This window comes from Vanellus vanellus (assembly GCF_965231255.1).
Source record: "Vanellus vanellus genome assembly, chromosome: 1".
In the NCBI taxonomy this organism is placed as follows: Eukaryota; Metazoa; Chordata; class Aves; order Charadriiformes; family Charadriidae; genus Vanellus; species Vanellus vanellus.
In genome coordinates this window covers 187,984,521-188,000,701 of record NC_138905.1, presented here as the reverse complement: position 1 = coordinate 188,000,701, position 16,181 = coordinate 187,984,521, and the positions used below count along the sequence as shown (strand labels likewise).

The window sequence follows — 16,181 nt, the reverse complement described above, 5'->3', positions numbered from 1 at the left end:
TTTCAGCCTAACACCGATGGCCAGGAAGTCTTTTTAAGAGCAGTAGACTGCTTTGGACTCAAGGGTCTGGTATCAGAAACATCCAGACACTGAAGTATTTTCTTGTTGCTACAGGATCTCCATACCTTTAAACCCCTGAGCCTAAATATTTGACCTCCCAACTAGTACTTCACGTAGAATGGTACGTAATTTTAAAGCTAGCTTTTACACAGGGTTTGAAATAGGTGTTATTGCTCAAATCTGTGAAAAGTCAGTTATTCCATTTCTATCAAAGCAAATTTGACCAATTAATTTTATTATTTTCCTGATTGTATTAACTTTACATAGTACAAAATTCTCTTATTTAAGCAATTTGAAAAGAAAAACATGAAGTTCCACACGAAACCAGGACAACACATTTTGCCTAACAGGAAATACACCCTTATCAGATGTTTTAAAGATTGATGTTTTCAATAAGAGCTTAATTTGTACTTATGTTTCAGAGTTTGCAGGTTCATATGAAACTTTCAGACATCCGGATTCCAGTTCAGGGTTTATTTGCATACAAAAATATATTATAATGGCAAAAAGCATTAGAAGTTCTCAACTATATAAAATTACAAATATATTTTCATAAAAGCAATTTTAAATTAAAATTCAAGCTATATTTTAAAGCAAAATACAGCTGTAACACTTAAGTTATCTCATTCCATCTGCTGCAAAGTAACAAAACTGATGTTGCCAGTTAAATACTTGGACTTTACAAAGGTTACGTTCAGAAGGTGAATATCTGGGGTAGCAAAGTTATCAGACAAGGGCAGCAGCTCTCAGTGATTGATGTCACTTATCCTTCAGATGATACTCACAGGCAAGCACAACACCAAGGATTCATTTCACATACCTGGAAATACAAAAGAAGAAAGATCATTAAGTTCTATATTAAATAAGATTGCACGTTGTTGACATACCAGTCACCCTATCTACCCCCAGCTTGCTAGACTGCCTGACAGGCCAAAATTATGCCTTTTTTTAAATTAACATGAGAGCGAAAAGGTTAGCATGTAAAAATTTAAGGCAATTACTGTTCTAATGAGTGCATTAGGCTTGAAAAGGTATGCATACAAAGTTCTGTGTAACCTCAAGCATATAAATACAACTCCTCAAAAACACAATGATAAATATCAGACATAAGTTGGACTTTTTCCTCAGACTTTCTGGGTGTGATAAAGTGTATCACTGTGAGACAAGTGGCACTGTATAAATAAGACTGCTGAAATCACTAGAGATTTGCTTAATTGGGATTAAAAAAAAATAAATAAAAAAAAACCCAAAACCCCAAAACCTACTACAGCAGGTGGCAATCCCTGCCCTCACCTTCAACATGCCTTGCAAGAGGACAATGAAACCCGTATGCTATAGGCAGCCCCTTAAGAGTTAGCTGTGAGACGGCTGTGCACGATACAGCAATGTAAATATTTGCTGGTTTGGGGTTTCCTTGTTCCACACAAACCTTCAAAAACTCAGAAGTTTTTCAGATGAGCAGTCACTAGGTTTCAGTGGTAAAGATGGAGTTAGCTCATGCATACATCCATGACAGAAGTCAGGAAACTAGAAACATATTTTAAGGAAGAGAAGTGAAACCAGGATTACGATACAAGTCAGATGACAGGGAAGTGGGAAGCTCATAAGGGCAGCTGTCTTGAGTTAAGTCCAAGGCAGATGGCCAAGGCTTCAAGAATTACAGGGAAGGGAAAATACCTAATGAATACAAGAAACTCTCAGTTCATGGTTTATTGGGGAGGGTTTGTTCATGCTGCTATTTAGGTCTAGTCTTACAATTTGTTTTGGGCTCTATATAGTCTGGTTCCATACAAAAAAAAAAAAAAAAAAAAAAAAAAAATGTATCATGTCCGTAACAGCACAGGAAGAAGCAGAAAGAATAGGCAGAGTACATGGTTGGAAATAGGAGGGTAGGTTTTTTTGGTTTTGTTGTTTTTCTTTAAAAATCATAATGAAGAACCTAGTACTGTAACTGGAAAATAGATTTCTAGATAGTGACAGAATAAGTGACTTAAATTCCGTTTCTGGTAAAGACAAGCACAAACAGGACTTTGACAGTTAATCTAAGTCTATAGATACAGATATCTGCTCCTTAATTCTTTCAGAAAGCAAAGTCTAGAATAAAAAGGTTTCCTTCCCATATGGATAATCCTCAAGTTACCTAGCTTTATAATAAGGAAAAAAAAAAAAAAACACTTTTTAGCTGAGTTTTGAGTATTTAAGAAAGCGACGTTTACTTGATCTACACACTGTCAAGGAGGGGTGAACTGCAGCTGCCTCAGAGGTGGGGACAGGGGTTCACTGCAGTACAGCCTTTGTCACACAAGCTAAACTTCATGCCTTGAACATTCCAGCAATGACCAGAATTTAGTCTATCCTACCTTCTTATCCACATAATGATCTATAGGACCAGCAACTAAAATGAAGCCATGTTATATAAAATTATACTACCCTTCCTGGTCTCCTGGGGTGCATTAAAAAGAGCGTGGCCAGCAGGTAGAGGGAGGTCATCCTCCCCCTCTATTCTGCCCTGGTGAGGCCACATCTGGAGTACTGTGTCCAGTTCTGGTCTCCCCGGTTCAAGAAGGACAGGGAACTACTGGAGAGAGACCAGCAGAGGGGCTACAAAGATGATCAAGGGAATGGAGCACCTCTCTTACGAGGAAAGGCTGAGAGACCTGGGTCTGCTTAGGCTGGAGAAGACAGAGGGGATCTTATCTATGCTTATAAATATCTAAAGGGCAGCTGTCCAGAGGATGGGGACAGACTCTCTTCAGTGGTGCCTGGTGACAGGGCACAGGGCAACAACACAAATTGCAACACAAGAAACTCCATCTGAACATAAGGAAAAAATTCTTTACTTTGAGGGTGGCAGAGCACTGGAACAGGCTGCCCAGAGAGGCTGTGGAGTCTCCTTCTCTGGAGATATTCAAAACCCACCTGGATGCGTTCCTGTCCAACCTGCTGCAGGTGAAACTGCTGCTGGTGGCCAAGAAGGTGAATGGCATCCTGGGGTGCATCAAGAAGAGTATGGCCAGCAGGTTGAGGGAGGTCATTCTTCCCCTCTACTCTGCCCTGGTGAGGCCACATCTGGAGTACTGTGTCCAGTTCTGGGCTCCCCGGTTCAAGAACAGGGAACTGCTGGAGAGGGTCCAGCGGAGGGCTACAAAGATGATTAGGGGATTAGAACATCTTTCTTATGAGGAAAGACTGAGGGACTTGGGTCTTTTTAGTCTGGAGAAGACTGAAGGGGGATCTTATAAATGCTTATAAATACTGAAAGAGAGGGTGCCAGGGGGATGGGAACTTTTTTTTTCAGTGGTGCCCAGTGACAGGACAAGAGGTAACAGGCACAAATTTGAATACAGGAAGTTCCTTCCTGATATGAGGAGGAACTTCTTGACTTTGAGGGTGGCAGAGCACTGGAACAGGCTGCCCAGAGAGGTGGTGGAGTCTCCTACTCTGCAGACATTCAAAACCCGCCTGGATGCCATCCTGTGCAACCTGCTGTAGGTGACCCTGTTCTGGCAGGGGGTTTGGACTAGATGACCTCCAGAGGTCCCTTCCAACCCTGACCATTCTGTGATTCTGTGAACCTGCTCTAGCATGGGGGTTGGACTAGATGATCTCTGAAGGCCCCTTCCAACCACTACCCTTTTGTGATTCCCTTCCCCTCATACATTAGCTTTCATCACTCTTTGACAGTACCAAGTGAGATGCAGCCTACTAATAAAATTCTACTTACTTGCTAGCGTTCTATCAAGATCAGCAATGAAGTCTTCCAGTTCTTTCGTGTCTCCAAGCTTTGCTGTAATATAAGAAAGTCAATACTGCTTAGACGTGACATGTTTCTCTGGCCAAAAGAAACACTGGGACTACACAATCCCCCAAATAATCTTCAGTGGTATCAAACATGCTGTGGGTTATTTTCAGGGAAGTGCAATAGAGTTGCTGCAATGTCCAAATGCATTCTTAGAAAACAGGAGAGACTGAATTAAAATTCTAGTTTTCATAGTTTTTCATTTCCAAAGCAACCCTCTAGTTAAGTTTCCTTAAAAAGCAGAGGCTGAAGTGGAGAAAAAAAGCTGTATCTCAACTAATCAACTTAATGGTGGGAGTCCTCCTTATTGCATGTATACAGATACTGCATTCATGGCCCTAATCAAACCCCACTCTGTTAGCTCCCAGTCCTACCCAGATCTAAGCCTCTTAAATCATGTCAAATCAGTATCACTGGTTTGCTGTGATGTCAGATTCTTTGATCTTGGTCCATACATTATAAATTTGGATACAAACATCCACCTAAATCCCCACTCCTGAGAACACCACTAGTTCCATTCAATGTAGTTTTACTGCGAGTGGCTTCCTTATCTCATTTCTGTGGTCTATTCCAAGCCGGTTCCAACTCTATTTCTGTCTTTTTGTCCTCTCTTCAGGAAGAGCATCTTGACCTTTAGTGTGATTCCTTGCCAAGTATTTCCTACCAGTTTAACTGAACTTTTTTTTTTTTTGCTACTTCTTATTAACTATTACTCATAATTTCTCCCTAGTATCATGCTAGTGAGGGGAAAAAAAGAAAAAGCATTTTGCTTTTTTTGTGACTGGTCAATGTGGAAAAGACATGAAAGTGTGAAAAGCTCTTGAGCGTACATCTGAAAAGACCAGTTGTAATGAAAGCACCATGTAGTATGTATGTATGTCTGTTCATTTATTGATATGTCTACTCCAGAGTTAATCGAATATAACCTGAATGAAACAAGCTCCTGTAGAGTTAGATCAGCTGCAAGACAAAGGAAGAAGGAATTATGAGCACATGCCTGTATCAGCAGTGCAAGGTTTATATGGATCCCAGTAACTGTGTTAACATGAATGGCAGCGTATGGTTTTGGAGGAGTCACCTACTGCACTCCCACATTCAGGTTAAATATTTCCATATGTAGATGGCACACTTAAGCTACTTAGTTGCTTAAGTTAAGAATTAACTAGTTTTTCTTCTAAGTGAAGTATTCTCTAAGTAGTACCATGATTCCTCATCAACCAAAAAAATGTAATTTTCTTTAGCGTGGTGTTTCAAAATAAAAACAGTTGCCAGGTCACCTGCAAAGAATTGTGGATAATCAAGACAGTAATACTTGAATCCTTAGTGTGCTTAACAGCAATTCTTAGTTTTGTTATCATTTAAAAAAAAAAAAAAAAAAAGGGGGGGGGTCAATGCATGCATGTGAATCCTGGCGTACAGAAAGAAGCCTACAGAGTTAAGAATTAGGAAGAAATGCCGATAGTTAAAATTAAATTTACCTTTACATGGAGTTACTGATGGAGACGGCAAGCTTGGAGTAGATGCAGTTGGAGAGTTAAGCTTTTCATCGCTGAGACTGAAACTATTTCTGTAGAGTGAATCTGCACCTGTAAAAAAGTTACGTTATGAGTAAAATGAACACCTTCTGCATTTCTCCAACAGAAGTAAAGAGAGAAAAATGGGACATTTCCTACACTGGCTTCACAGTATGCTAGGGATTGGAAGGGACCTCAAAAGATCATCTAGATCAACAAAAGATCAACATCTGTAGAACTCATATTTACAGACCTTAAAGCCAGAGGGACAAATAAATGATCTCTTGTGTGAAGGCTGTTGTTCCCACACCTACTGTTAAAAAGCAAGCAATCCTAGGCCAAATCCTAACCCTCCCAGTAATGACTGTGTCAGCTTTTCCTGCAGTCAGCATCATGTGGAAAATACTATAGGAATGGCAATTATTCCACATCCATTAGATAGGACCTGGTATGACAGGCCTGATTTACAATATTCTGGGAAATTCTGGTTACCTGAGTTTTTCAAAAGCTATTTTAAAAGCTGAATAGAGCTCCAGGACAAGGACAGTCACTCAGAACAGAGAATTCATTCAGTGTTGTCCTCATCCCTGAAGCAAACTCACCCATTTCTCCATACTCCTCTGCTTCAGGTCTTGTGTTCTAGATAAATTGTATGGTATCTTTTAATTTTATTTTATTCTGTAACTCTCTGGAGATCACAAAGCAGTAAATCTGTGCACAAGATGTTCTGCAATCTTATTTTAGGTGGTCTTTCAAAGAAAGCTTTCATATGCCATGGCAAGCAATGGGAAAGGTTCCAATACCTTTCTAACGTTCTTGGATTCTAGACAAAGCCTTAAGTTTCAAAAAGTGATCTTTAACTTGCCTCCTTTTATAAAGAGAGAGTTCCATGATGCACAGGGCACACAAAGTATTAGTCATGGCTCCACTGGAAGGAAGTATTGTCAATGTGTTAGAGATACTAAAACTGCTGGTTCCTGCAGTTTTGAGCCAGTGACCTGAAAACTGTAGTTCTACAAAAAGAAACCATTGTAACACGAACATGGCAACAGTCTACATTTATTTGGCAAATTTCCCAGGAAGTAAATGTATGTCCATTATATGGGGTGGTGATTACCAGTGCTTGCCATTGAGGCCAGCGATTCTGCCTACCTGCAGCACATGTAGCATTTGTCCTTGAAGCCCCAGGCTAGGAGGTGGTTACACTGCATTAAGGCCATCCAAGTCACAATTGTCACATTTCCTTGGACACCTGTCCCATTTGCTGTGCCAGCAGTTGACCACCTTGGGTGTCTTGCTGAATCAGCAAAAGGGGGCAGTACCACAGCTCACCTTGCCAAGATCTGCACATCTATACCTTCACTGAACACCACCACAGTGTCTGCAGATATCCAACATAGAGACCATCCCCCAGCTGACTACTCGTCTACCCTAAGTTCCTCCTATCTTTGGAAAGAAGACCATGGGTCTACACCCCGTCTCCTCTAGCCTGCTGTCCTTACCAGCATAAACCCACTTTCCACAGGAGTATACAGGTACAGCATCAAATCAGTCCTGACAGGACAACTCTCTCTAAGCCTGCCAGATATTTCCTCAGCTGTAGGCTGATTGTCTATTTGTTTCTTCTGTGCTAGCTTCCAAGCCTACCTCTGTTGCAATGCACACGGAAGAGGCTTGTGTGAGAAGCTTCACCCGAGAATATTCTCCTCTTTCACAAGCATGGTGACCCACCACAGTACCATATCTTTCCGGTTGCTCTGCAATCATCTGGCATCCTCTTCCAGCAAAGGCACATGCTACCTGCAGCACTGTGCAAACGTTGAGCAATGATGTGAATGACACCTGTTACCCAAGTCTATTGCTTGCCCAAATCAGCCACCGGTTGGTGTTTCTTGTTCAGAAGGGGTGGTATGCATACTGGCTTTTTATTGTAATTTCTTTATTTTCACTCTTAAGTGCCCATTCTCTCCAAACCTGATCAAAACCGGTCTAATTGAAACTTCAGATATAAGAAAGATTTGAGGAATACGATGCAGAATTTGGATAATTTTAGATAGAAAAACAGAAAAATAAGCAACTTTAAAAGTAGCTCCTAAAAAAAACCAAAAACACAACTTAAAGGGGGAAAAAAATCTGATGCTGCTTTGCAATGATGTGTCACCAGTGTTGTACTATGCAATACGAACCCTGTACATTAATGGACTGAAAGTAACGGTTAAAGGGATGATAAAGTTCCTGTTGAAGTCAGCTTATACAGCAAGTTTCAACTAAACCCACATTTCTTTTCAGCCAAGATGCAAACCCCAGTGACCAAGAAATTTAGAATGGAAAATTCTAGCTGTTCAGGACACAACCCCTACCATCACAAAAAGAGCCAAACACCTCACACAAACAGTCCTGTAGCCAAGAGTACAACTCACTGAAGCGCTGATAAAACAGACCATCAAAGATAAAACACTTTCCAGGCAATGCATTTGAAAAGAGCAAAACAAGAACTTCCAACTGATTTAATATTTTAAAGGCTTTAGAGCTAGTTGAATTAATAAAAAAAAAAATAATCCAGAGCACAACAGCCCCAAAAAGTGTACTTTAAATGTGGAGTCTATGCTGCTCGTATCCAGACACCAGATGTAGCAGTGGTGGGAATTTATATTGCAAACCAATCCTTCTCATACACCAAATCCAAAGCTCCAGTTGCTCTTATGAATAGCTGGAATAAAGTGTTCTTTTTGTGAATGCTTGTGAGGGCACCTCAAATTACAAAAGCTTTAATAAGGTATTTAAATTGGCGGCAAACTATTCACACAATTCTTTTTTATTTATATCCACGTACACATCTGAGCTAACAGTCACCTTTGATTCTTTTTGTGTTCGTTTGTTGGGTTTTTTCTCTCCATACTCCTATAAGTACTTGAAAGAACTGACCGCTCACCTTGCAATGTACTGAAACCTGAAAACGTTATTTCATACTGGCTTCCACAAGCCTTATGCTGGGAAATATTTACAACTGGGCAAAGACAAAATAAGACAGAACTGTTGCTTTAAATAGCTGAATGTTTTTCTTCCAGTTTCAAAAGGTGAAATGTCTTCACAAAACAGTGTTATCTTCTGATGGGTTGTAATATTAATAGTTTCAGGAAAACATCAACATTTATCTTTCTCAAAAAGCAAAAACATACTTTAGCTACTGGCTGTGGCTTATACATGCCAGCAAGCAGCAGAAATTCTGGTGATGGAAGGAGGAATGCATTGACTCCACCATTGAGGTCACTATAACTGCTGAAAACAATGGACTGTTAAAAAAAAAATTACTTGTGATACCCATCGCACAAAAATATCCGCTTTGGCTGTAGGGCAGAAGGCTCTGGGAAAAGGACACTTCAGTCCTTGCTCTCTATCAGCTGCCACAGCCAAGATTTGCTCATTCACCTCCAATAATGGGCCTTGGAAGACTTCCACTGCCACACAAACACAACATCCCCTGCAACCCAATAACCAGAGGCTGACGCCAAGGATCTCTCGTTGCTGCTGTCCTTCCCCATCCAGCCCCTCTCCCCATCTGCCACACAAATTTTTCCATCATCCATTACTTATTTTTCACTTTGTATTTTCATTCTACTGCCTGTGCACATATATAACTATGCCCCTTTAACTGTTTTACAAAAAAAAAAAGTCAAACTATCTCTTTAAAAAAAGGCGTTAAAATCTGAGACTTAAGCTACTGAGTTGACTTACATGAGTCAAACTAAACCAATAGCTGCAAAATTAGAAGGTTGGAATAAATATGGGTGTATTTTACTTTGGCAAAGTAATCTGTAGTTAGTATTGACCTTTGCTGTTCTAGTATATGGTTAAACTGCAAAGAAAAAAACACGGCAATACCACGTAAATATAGAATGTCCCCATGAAATGAGCAATTGAAAGGTTCTGGGCAGTAATTAACTGAAGGAGGAAAACCTCAAACTTTTCATTTTAAAACAGACAACGGAAAAGTTAAGCTGTCTGACTTCTTTAATATCATTCTCTTTCTAGTACCATAGTCCAGGATACAATTTTAAACAGCACTGGAGTCGGTAAAATTTTTATTGCAGTTTTCAGTGGGGAAAGTTTTTAGAGGAAAAAAAAAGATCACACACCTTAAGTTTTTAGAGAGGACCTTTAAAATTCCACTTAAGTCTCTACAAGCCATGAATTTATTATAAAACAATAGTTCGGCATTTAATGAACAGACTGCACAATTCATTCCTAGTGAGAACACAGCCTACTTGCTAAAATAATAAAAAAAGATAAAACCAGGAATTTCTAATGCCAACACTAGAAGTGAGAAATATTCATGATGTGAAGAGCTTGTTTCACAATACATATGTTGCAGCCCTCAAGGATAGTGTTTATTTTTATCATAATCACAGTTACACTTGGCTGCGTTGTTTATTTTTTTTGTGGTTTTTGCCTAGCTAACAAACATCTGTTCCAACACTGACACAAAAAAATCACACTTCTTGACTATCTACGTGTCTAGGCTTCATGACTTAAAAGATTTCAAATCACATAGTTACAAGGAAGTTATCTAGGAAGCCTGAAATTCAGATGTACAAGCATGTCTTCTCATTATATACAAAGCTTACCTTTCTACTCTCCCACCACACTTATCTGTGAGGTGGTGCTTCCAACTCCAACCTTCCCCTTTACTAACACCTCCTTTCTAAAGTGTAAGAGAAACAGGTATGGTGGAGAGGTAAGAACAGAAAATCTTACAAAAGAGCACACTTCTCATTAAATTGGAATACCAGGAGAGAAGCCCATGCACCTGAAACTTCTGGGTTTTCTTCCTCTTGAATGTATCAGTAATTTAATAAAGCACTATTTCTTAGATGATTTAATAAATTCTCCATGACAGTCTAGCTTCATTTTTTCATTATAAATATTGCATTGCCTTCTTGTTAGAGACAGGCCATTAGAAGTTTGCAGAAAAAAAAATCTTAAAATGTGCTCCTCTTCCTCATATAATACTGAGATTTGCATTTGAGACCAAAGGCTCACCTATCCCACATTCTCTCTCTCATAGCAGATGCCTATAGAAGAGTTTAAGAGTGGTGCAGTCACTCAGTGATAGTTTCAAGGTAAACTCTACCAAGTTTGAGTGATGCACAGATCAGTATCTTTTCTAAGACAGCAGCAGCATCTTAGCCTACAGCAGTCCCTGTCCCTCCCACGGTGATTTTATCTAGTTATTTTTTGAGTATGCAAACTTTTATCATCCAGGATACCTTAATGCCATATATTTTACAGTTTAACAATACACCATGAGAAGAAATAGCTCCTCTTATTTCTTTGAAGCATACTGGTTTAATTTGATTTCCTCATACTGGGTGAGGTAGCAGTCACTTCCCTAATGTCACTTAGGATTTTCTGGAAAACTAGCTTGTCCCCACCCAAGTCATCTCTTCTTTGGGCTGACAGTCCCAGTCCATTTAGTCATTTGGAAACTATTTTATTTCTTCAATAATTTCCATTGCTTTTTTCTGTACCTTCTCTACAACAGATTGCAAATGTAAGCAGGCTTTTCAGGATGAGTGCTGCAGTATTAACAGTGGCTTATGCTTCATCTCTAGATGGTGGAGGCATTAGCACAACCTCATGGAGACATCCATGGCATGTAACCACGAATGCTTGCACTACACCAGGCACTGGGTGCTAATGGGTATTGTGCAAGCCCGTAGTAAACCTGCACCTGCTTGATTCAGAAGTTATAAAATGAAGAGTTCTAGATGCACTCAAGGTCTTTTGTTGTGTTTAAAAGCCAGGAGGTATTTGTCTGAAAGCATTTACGCTTTCCTAAAAATAACTATGAAGATACACTGCAGGCTATATGAGTGCAAGAATTAAATCGATACATTTATTTTGCAATGCTTTTAACAAAGAGGCTGGAAGTTGAACCTGTCTCAACAAAACGCATCTGGAGCTAGAAGCATAAAACACTTCTGAGAGCACAACAACAGATTATCCTTTAGCTTTTTGGTGGTGTTATAGCTTTGGCACAAGAAATGTTAAAGCACTTCCCTTCACAACCTCTCATAAAGGCCAACTTTCTATTCATTATCCTAAGCCTAAACATGGAAGACTGTCCTGACGTTGCCATATACTGCACTAGCACAATGCAATGAGCAGACACACAATTTACACAGGCAAGCCTGCACTTCTCTTTGCAAGCTTATTCCAACACACAAGAAGCAAATGATATCTGCAAGAGTTCATCAACATAGGTGCATCTCCACGAGTGGCTTTTGCCAGCACAGCACTTTTAACACAAATCCTATTTTATCACAACCAACATATGCTGTAAATAGCAGAGTTATAAGGTATTCCTCAACTTAAAAGTTTCAGCATGATTAATAAACTAAAGTGCAAAGCTGTTATGCTTCAATTTAGTTGAATACATCAAGTTGAAACAACTGGTACTCACTCACAGTCCAGCAACTCAAGAATGTCTGCTGGAGTAACTCAGCAGTTGCATCATGATTTCCAGCACCGACCCAATCAGCTGTTGTAGTTAATATAATACTTGAGGGCCAAGAACTAAGATCATCATGAACACCTGCACATGTGAGCCTTTCTATTACTGTAAGGTCTAGAGTCCGCTCTGTTATGTACAATACTTAACCATGGCCAAGATGGGTCTTGTCCAAAGATCATTTGGTAAAAATAACAGAACACGATGTGGGAGAGCCAAATACTATCATGCCTGTTTTCCACAGTAGTGTCTTCAAATTCTTATTTTTTCTTAAGAGCCTGAGATATGTAATACAAGAATTTCAATTAGTGCTTTTGGAGATAGGTCCTTCGAAAGGGGATTTTAAGATTAAAAGCAATATTTCCAGGATTAACCATATTGATAAAAATCTTCTGTAAATACTTCTGTTAAATGAAATGGGCTCATCCTCATGGCAGAAGCCCCAGGAAAGGAAAGACTTTCCTTACCCTACTACAAAACAGTATTATTCAAGTACAACCACTTGATACAGGTTACTGGCTTATTGTAAAGACTGATTCGGGGGCCCCTAAAACAAACAGTTGCAACAGTTTAAAATGTTACCTCCCCTTACAGTCCCACTCTAGACTCAAAAAGATATCACTGCAGCAGTGACCCAAAGATACGCATGCCTAACCTTCACCCTCACCACATCAGTTAGGAGGATTAGATTCACCAACAAACACGAAAAGACAGCACTATAATATGATAGGCTGAACTGTTCTGTACACAGATGACAAAGTGTACTTGGAATAGTCTTGGCACTGGATAACAAGATTTTGCAAAGGCATAAAGAGTCTTCATGAACGAGAGGATCATTCAAACTATCTCCAGATAATATTGTTGGAATTTCTGTGGCATTGCTACAGATTCGTGTTGTCAGAACACGCTCTTTCAGCCCAGCTTCTCCTTGATCCTGCAGTCATGTTTAACCTAAGCATTACCATGGGAAAAGCGAGGTCATGAATTCAGCACTACATCTGCACCAAATGATAGAGACCAAAGGAAACGGGAACCTAGGGGAAAAATAAACTTGAGTTTGAACAGAAAGAGCCTGGGTAAGTATTCTATTCTTAAAATAGATGGAGGGAGTGTAGCTGTATTACATCAGACACTGAAGCCTGTTTTATAAAAGGAGATCTTTATAAATCTACAACTCCTCTCCAATCCTACTATAACTTCAAAATAAGAAGTTGCCCCTCTAGGAATAAGAGTTTTAGTGGGCCTGTACTGAGAAATGAGGAGAGTTGGCTAATTTTCTCCTTCCCTTCCCTTAAACATAGCCTCACACACTTGACACTGTTGGATGCCAACAGATCACTCTTACTGCACCTCCTGGTCCAGTATACCAGTATATGCCAGTTTCCAGAAGACGGTGAATTCTGATTTCTCCAGAGCCACTTTTCACATGATGCATCACCACAGGAGGAACCCCGGCACAGGATGGGATTTGGGAGCTTGACAAGTTCCTCACAGAAGATTCCTGAGCACTTTGCATGGAGACACCAAACCCTGCTACCCTGCTACCGCCTTCAGACTAAATCAGTGCAGATTTCTGACACTGATTTTTATTTCCCAGATCTTCCTGAAGATCTGGTCTGCCAATTTGCATGAGCATGCTGTTTCTTACCAGGCCTCCTGCTGTGGCGGAGAACACCATGGTCCTCAAAAGGCCCTTCCTGTCCATCCAAAACCAGCTGTTTTAATCACTGTTCAAGATTTAAGTTTTCTGAACCACAGCAGATATGCTAAGCAACTACAGATGTCTCTACCCATGCAAGAAGAATAAGTTCTTGATACTGTTTTGGTTTTTTTCTTGTTTTCTCAACAGTAGATTATTTCACTAGATAAAGAATCTTCACTCCATTAATTTGTCTCATTTGTGGTAAAAATATGTGAGAGGTTAATATATTACAATACTGAAGACTGCTCAAGAAATAGTAACAATAAGGCTGTATTGCTGCAGTTAATAATAGACTTTGACAGAATAATCGACACAGCTTACATATTTCATCAGTTTGACGCAGTAAAGGCAGACCTCACCTTACCCACCCTCAGCCATCCAAAAAGCCAGTGTCCAGCCTAGATCAGGCGTGAATTTCTAAACATCCCTCGGAGGGAAAGACATACTTGCAAGTGGTTCACACACTACATTATGAAACAACATAGCAGCATCTGGGATCCACATACCTCCACTGACTACAGAAAAAAAAAAAAACAACAAACAATCTCAAAGACACAGCCAGGCAAGGTATCCAAGTTCAGAGCAGGTAAAACATTACTTGTCAAAGAAATTAAATTAATCCCACCCATGATGATGAAGTGAAGGGCTCTGATAATATGGAGAAGCTATGTGCTCACAGCTTAAGCACTAGGAAGATTATATGAATGTTTTAGCGCTAAGTCAACAAAACTGCATGGTAAGTCGCTGAACTGATGAAGATGCACAACAGAAATTAAAGCAGCAATTCTATTTTAAGTAACTGAAAATCAGATAAGCTTCTTACAACTGCCCGTACAGTTTGGGAACTAAAAAAAACTGGGTATAGCTTGTTTTTAGCAGAACTCACTTCCAACAAAGTAGCCCTTAAGTCTACTTCTCCCGAGAAGAACAGCAGCTTCCAGCCTTGCTGTCTGGAAGAGGAAAGACGTCTTCTCTCCCTGACTAGCAAAAAGTAAGAGGGGTAAAACTTTTCTCCAAGTTAAGTTAAAAAAAAATTAGTTCCAATTCTACGTTTTCTTGCTCAAAGCAGGTCACAAGTCAGTATCTGCTCCCCACCCTTCCTGTGCCATGCTCTGCATGCACCGAGGATACTTGGGTGCAAGTTAGCGTGAGAGTATCACCTCCCAAACAGGGATAACACTAAACCAGAAACCTGGATGAGTTTCAGCCTCTTCTGGAAAGCTTGCTCTCCCTCAATTGATACTTCAGCTACAGAGATGCAACACACGGTCTCTCTAAACTTGAAGAGATTTTTTTTTTTTTTTTTTTTTCTAAACAGCGGGATGCTTTGGTGTTCCGGCAGCAGCCTGACCTTTACCTAGCGCGAGTTTTTCGGCCTCCTCTGCTCAAGAGCCGACCTCGCTGTGGCCTCCCCGGGAGACTAACACCAGCGGGGCCACACTCCCCCCATCCTTCCCACTTCTCACCCAAAAACTAAGCGAAAACGTGCTGGCTTCGGGTTGGTTTTTATTATTTTTTTTTAAGATAGGTTTCTCGCTGAGGCTGCCCGCCTCTCTCAGGGAGGGCAACGCGCTGGTTTAACACCCGCTTTTGAGCCCCCAACCCCCGCCACCCCCCACCTCCCCCTCAGAGACGGGCACGGCCGGTCGGACACTCACTCTCCGAGTCGCTGAGGCCGCTGCCGTCGCTGACGCTGGCGCTGCTCCGCCGCTTCATGCGCTCCAGGTGCTCGCCGTAGTGGAAGCGGCGCCGGCCGGCGGGGCAGGAGAACTCCGCCAGCACCGCGTCGAACTCCCCCAGCGCCTCCGCCAAGCCGCCGCCGCCGTCCTCCCCCAGCCCTGCCGGCCGGCGGCAGCAGCAGCGTGAGGGCCCGCCGGGCGCTGCCCGCCTCCGCACCCCCGCGCTGTGAGGGGACACCCGCCGCCCCGCTCACCCCCCGCCCCACACACCCTCCCGGCGTCCCCCTCAACCCCGGCGGAGCAAAGGGGAAAGGCTCCCGCCGCGCCCCCTCACCCCGACCCTCCCTGCGACTCAGCCTGCCGCTCCCACCTTGCCCCGCTGGCCGCTGAGCCTGAGGCGACTTCATGGCGGCGAGCCGGGGTGCCCCACCACCGCTGCCGCCCCTACCTCCCGCCGCCAACATAGGCGGCCCGGCCCCGCCGCCGCCGCTCCTTATAGCCCGCCCGGGCTGGGGGTTGAGGCGGAGGGGGCGGGAGGGGGAGGTGGCACCGCGGCCCGGCCCGGCCCGGCCCGGCCCGAGCGGGCGGTGCAGGTGCGCTGTGCCGGGGGCGGGCGGGGGGAGCACGGCACAGCGCCACAGGCTGCAAGCCGGCATGGATGCTTGGCTGGAGGCTGAGGGTTTCCAGACAACTTCAGTACCTCTTAACAGTTCACCGCTACCACAAGATGGCTGGATGGTGCTTACCCAGCCCCACGGCCGCTGCCCACCGTGGGGGCACCAGCCCACTGCGCGTAGTCCAGTTTACGCCTGCAGCGGGCCCGTGGTTTCGCCTATGGGACCAGTGCTACTTCGGCCACCACTGGGACCCCCTTACCCATCGCCATCGGTGCCTGTCCGCCACCCTGCCATGTGCT

General features: G+C 42.3%; 1 protein-coding gene across 1 annotated transcript; it reads right to left on the bottom strand.

The window, feature by feature from the left end:
* Positions 1-289: 289 nt before the first annotated feature.
* On the bottom strand, positions 290-15,729 carry RGCC (regulator of cell cycle; the record flags this gene model as incomplete). The annotated part of the gene is made up of 5 exons (XM_082495023.1): positions 290-880; positions 3,785-3,847; positions 5,338-5,445; positions 15,245-15,424; positions 15,636-15,729. 5 exons carry the CDS (start codon positions 15,727-15,729, stop codon positions 873-875), a joined length of 453 nt encoding a protein of 150 aa, XP_082351149.1. The 3' UTR covers positions 290-872.
* Positions 15,730-16,181: the final 452 nt, after the last annotated feature.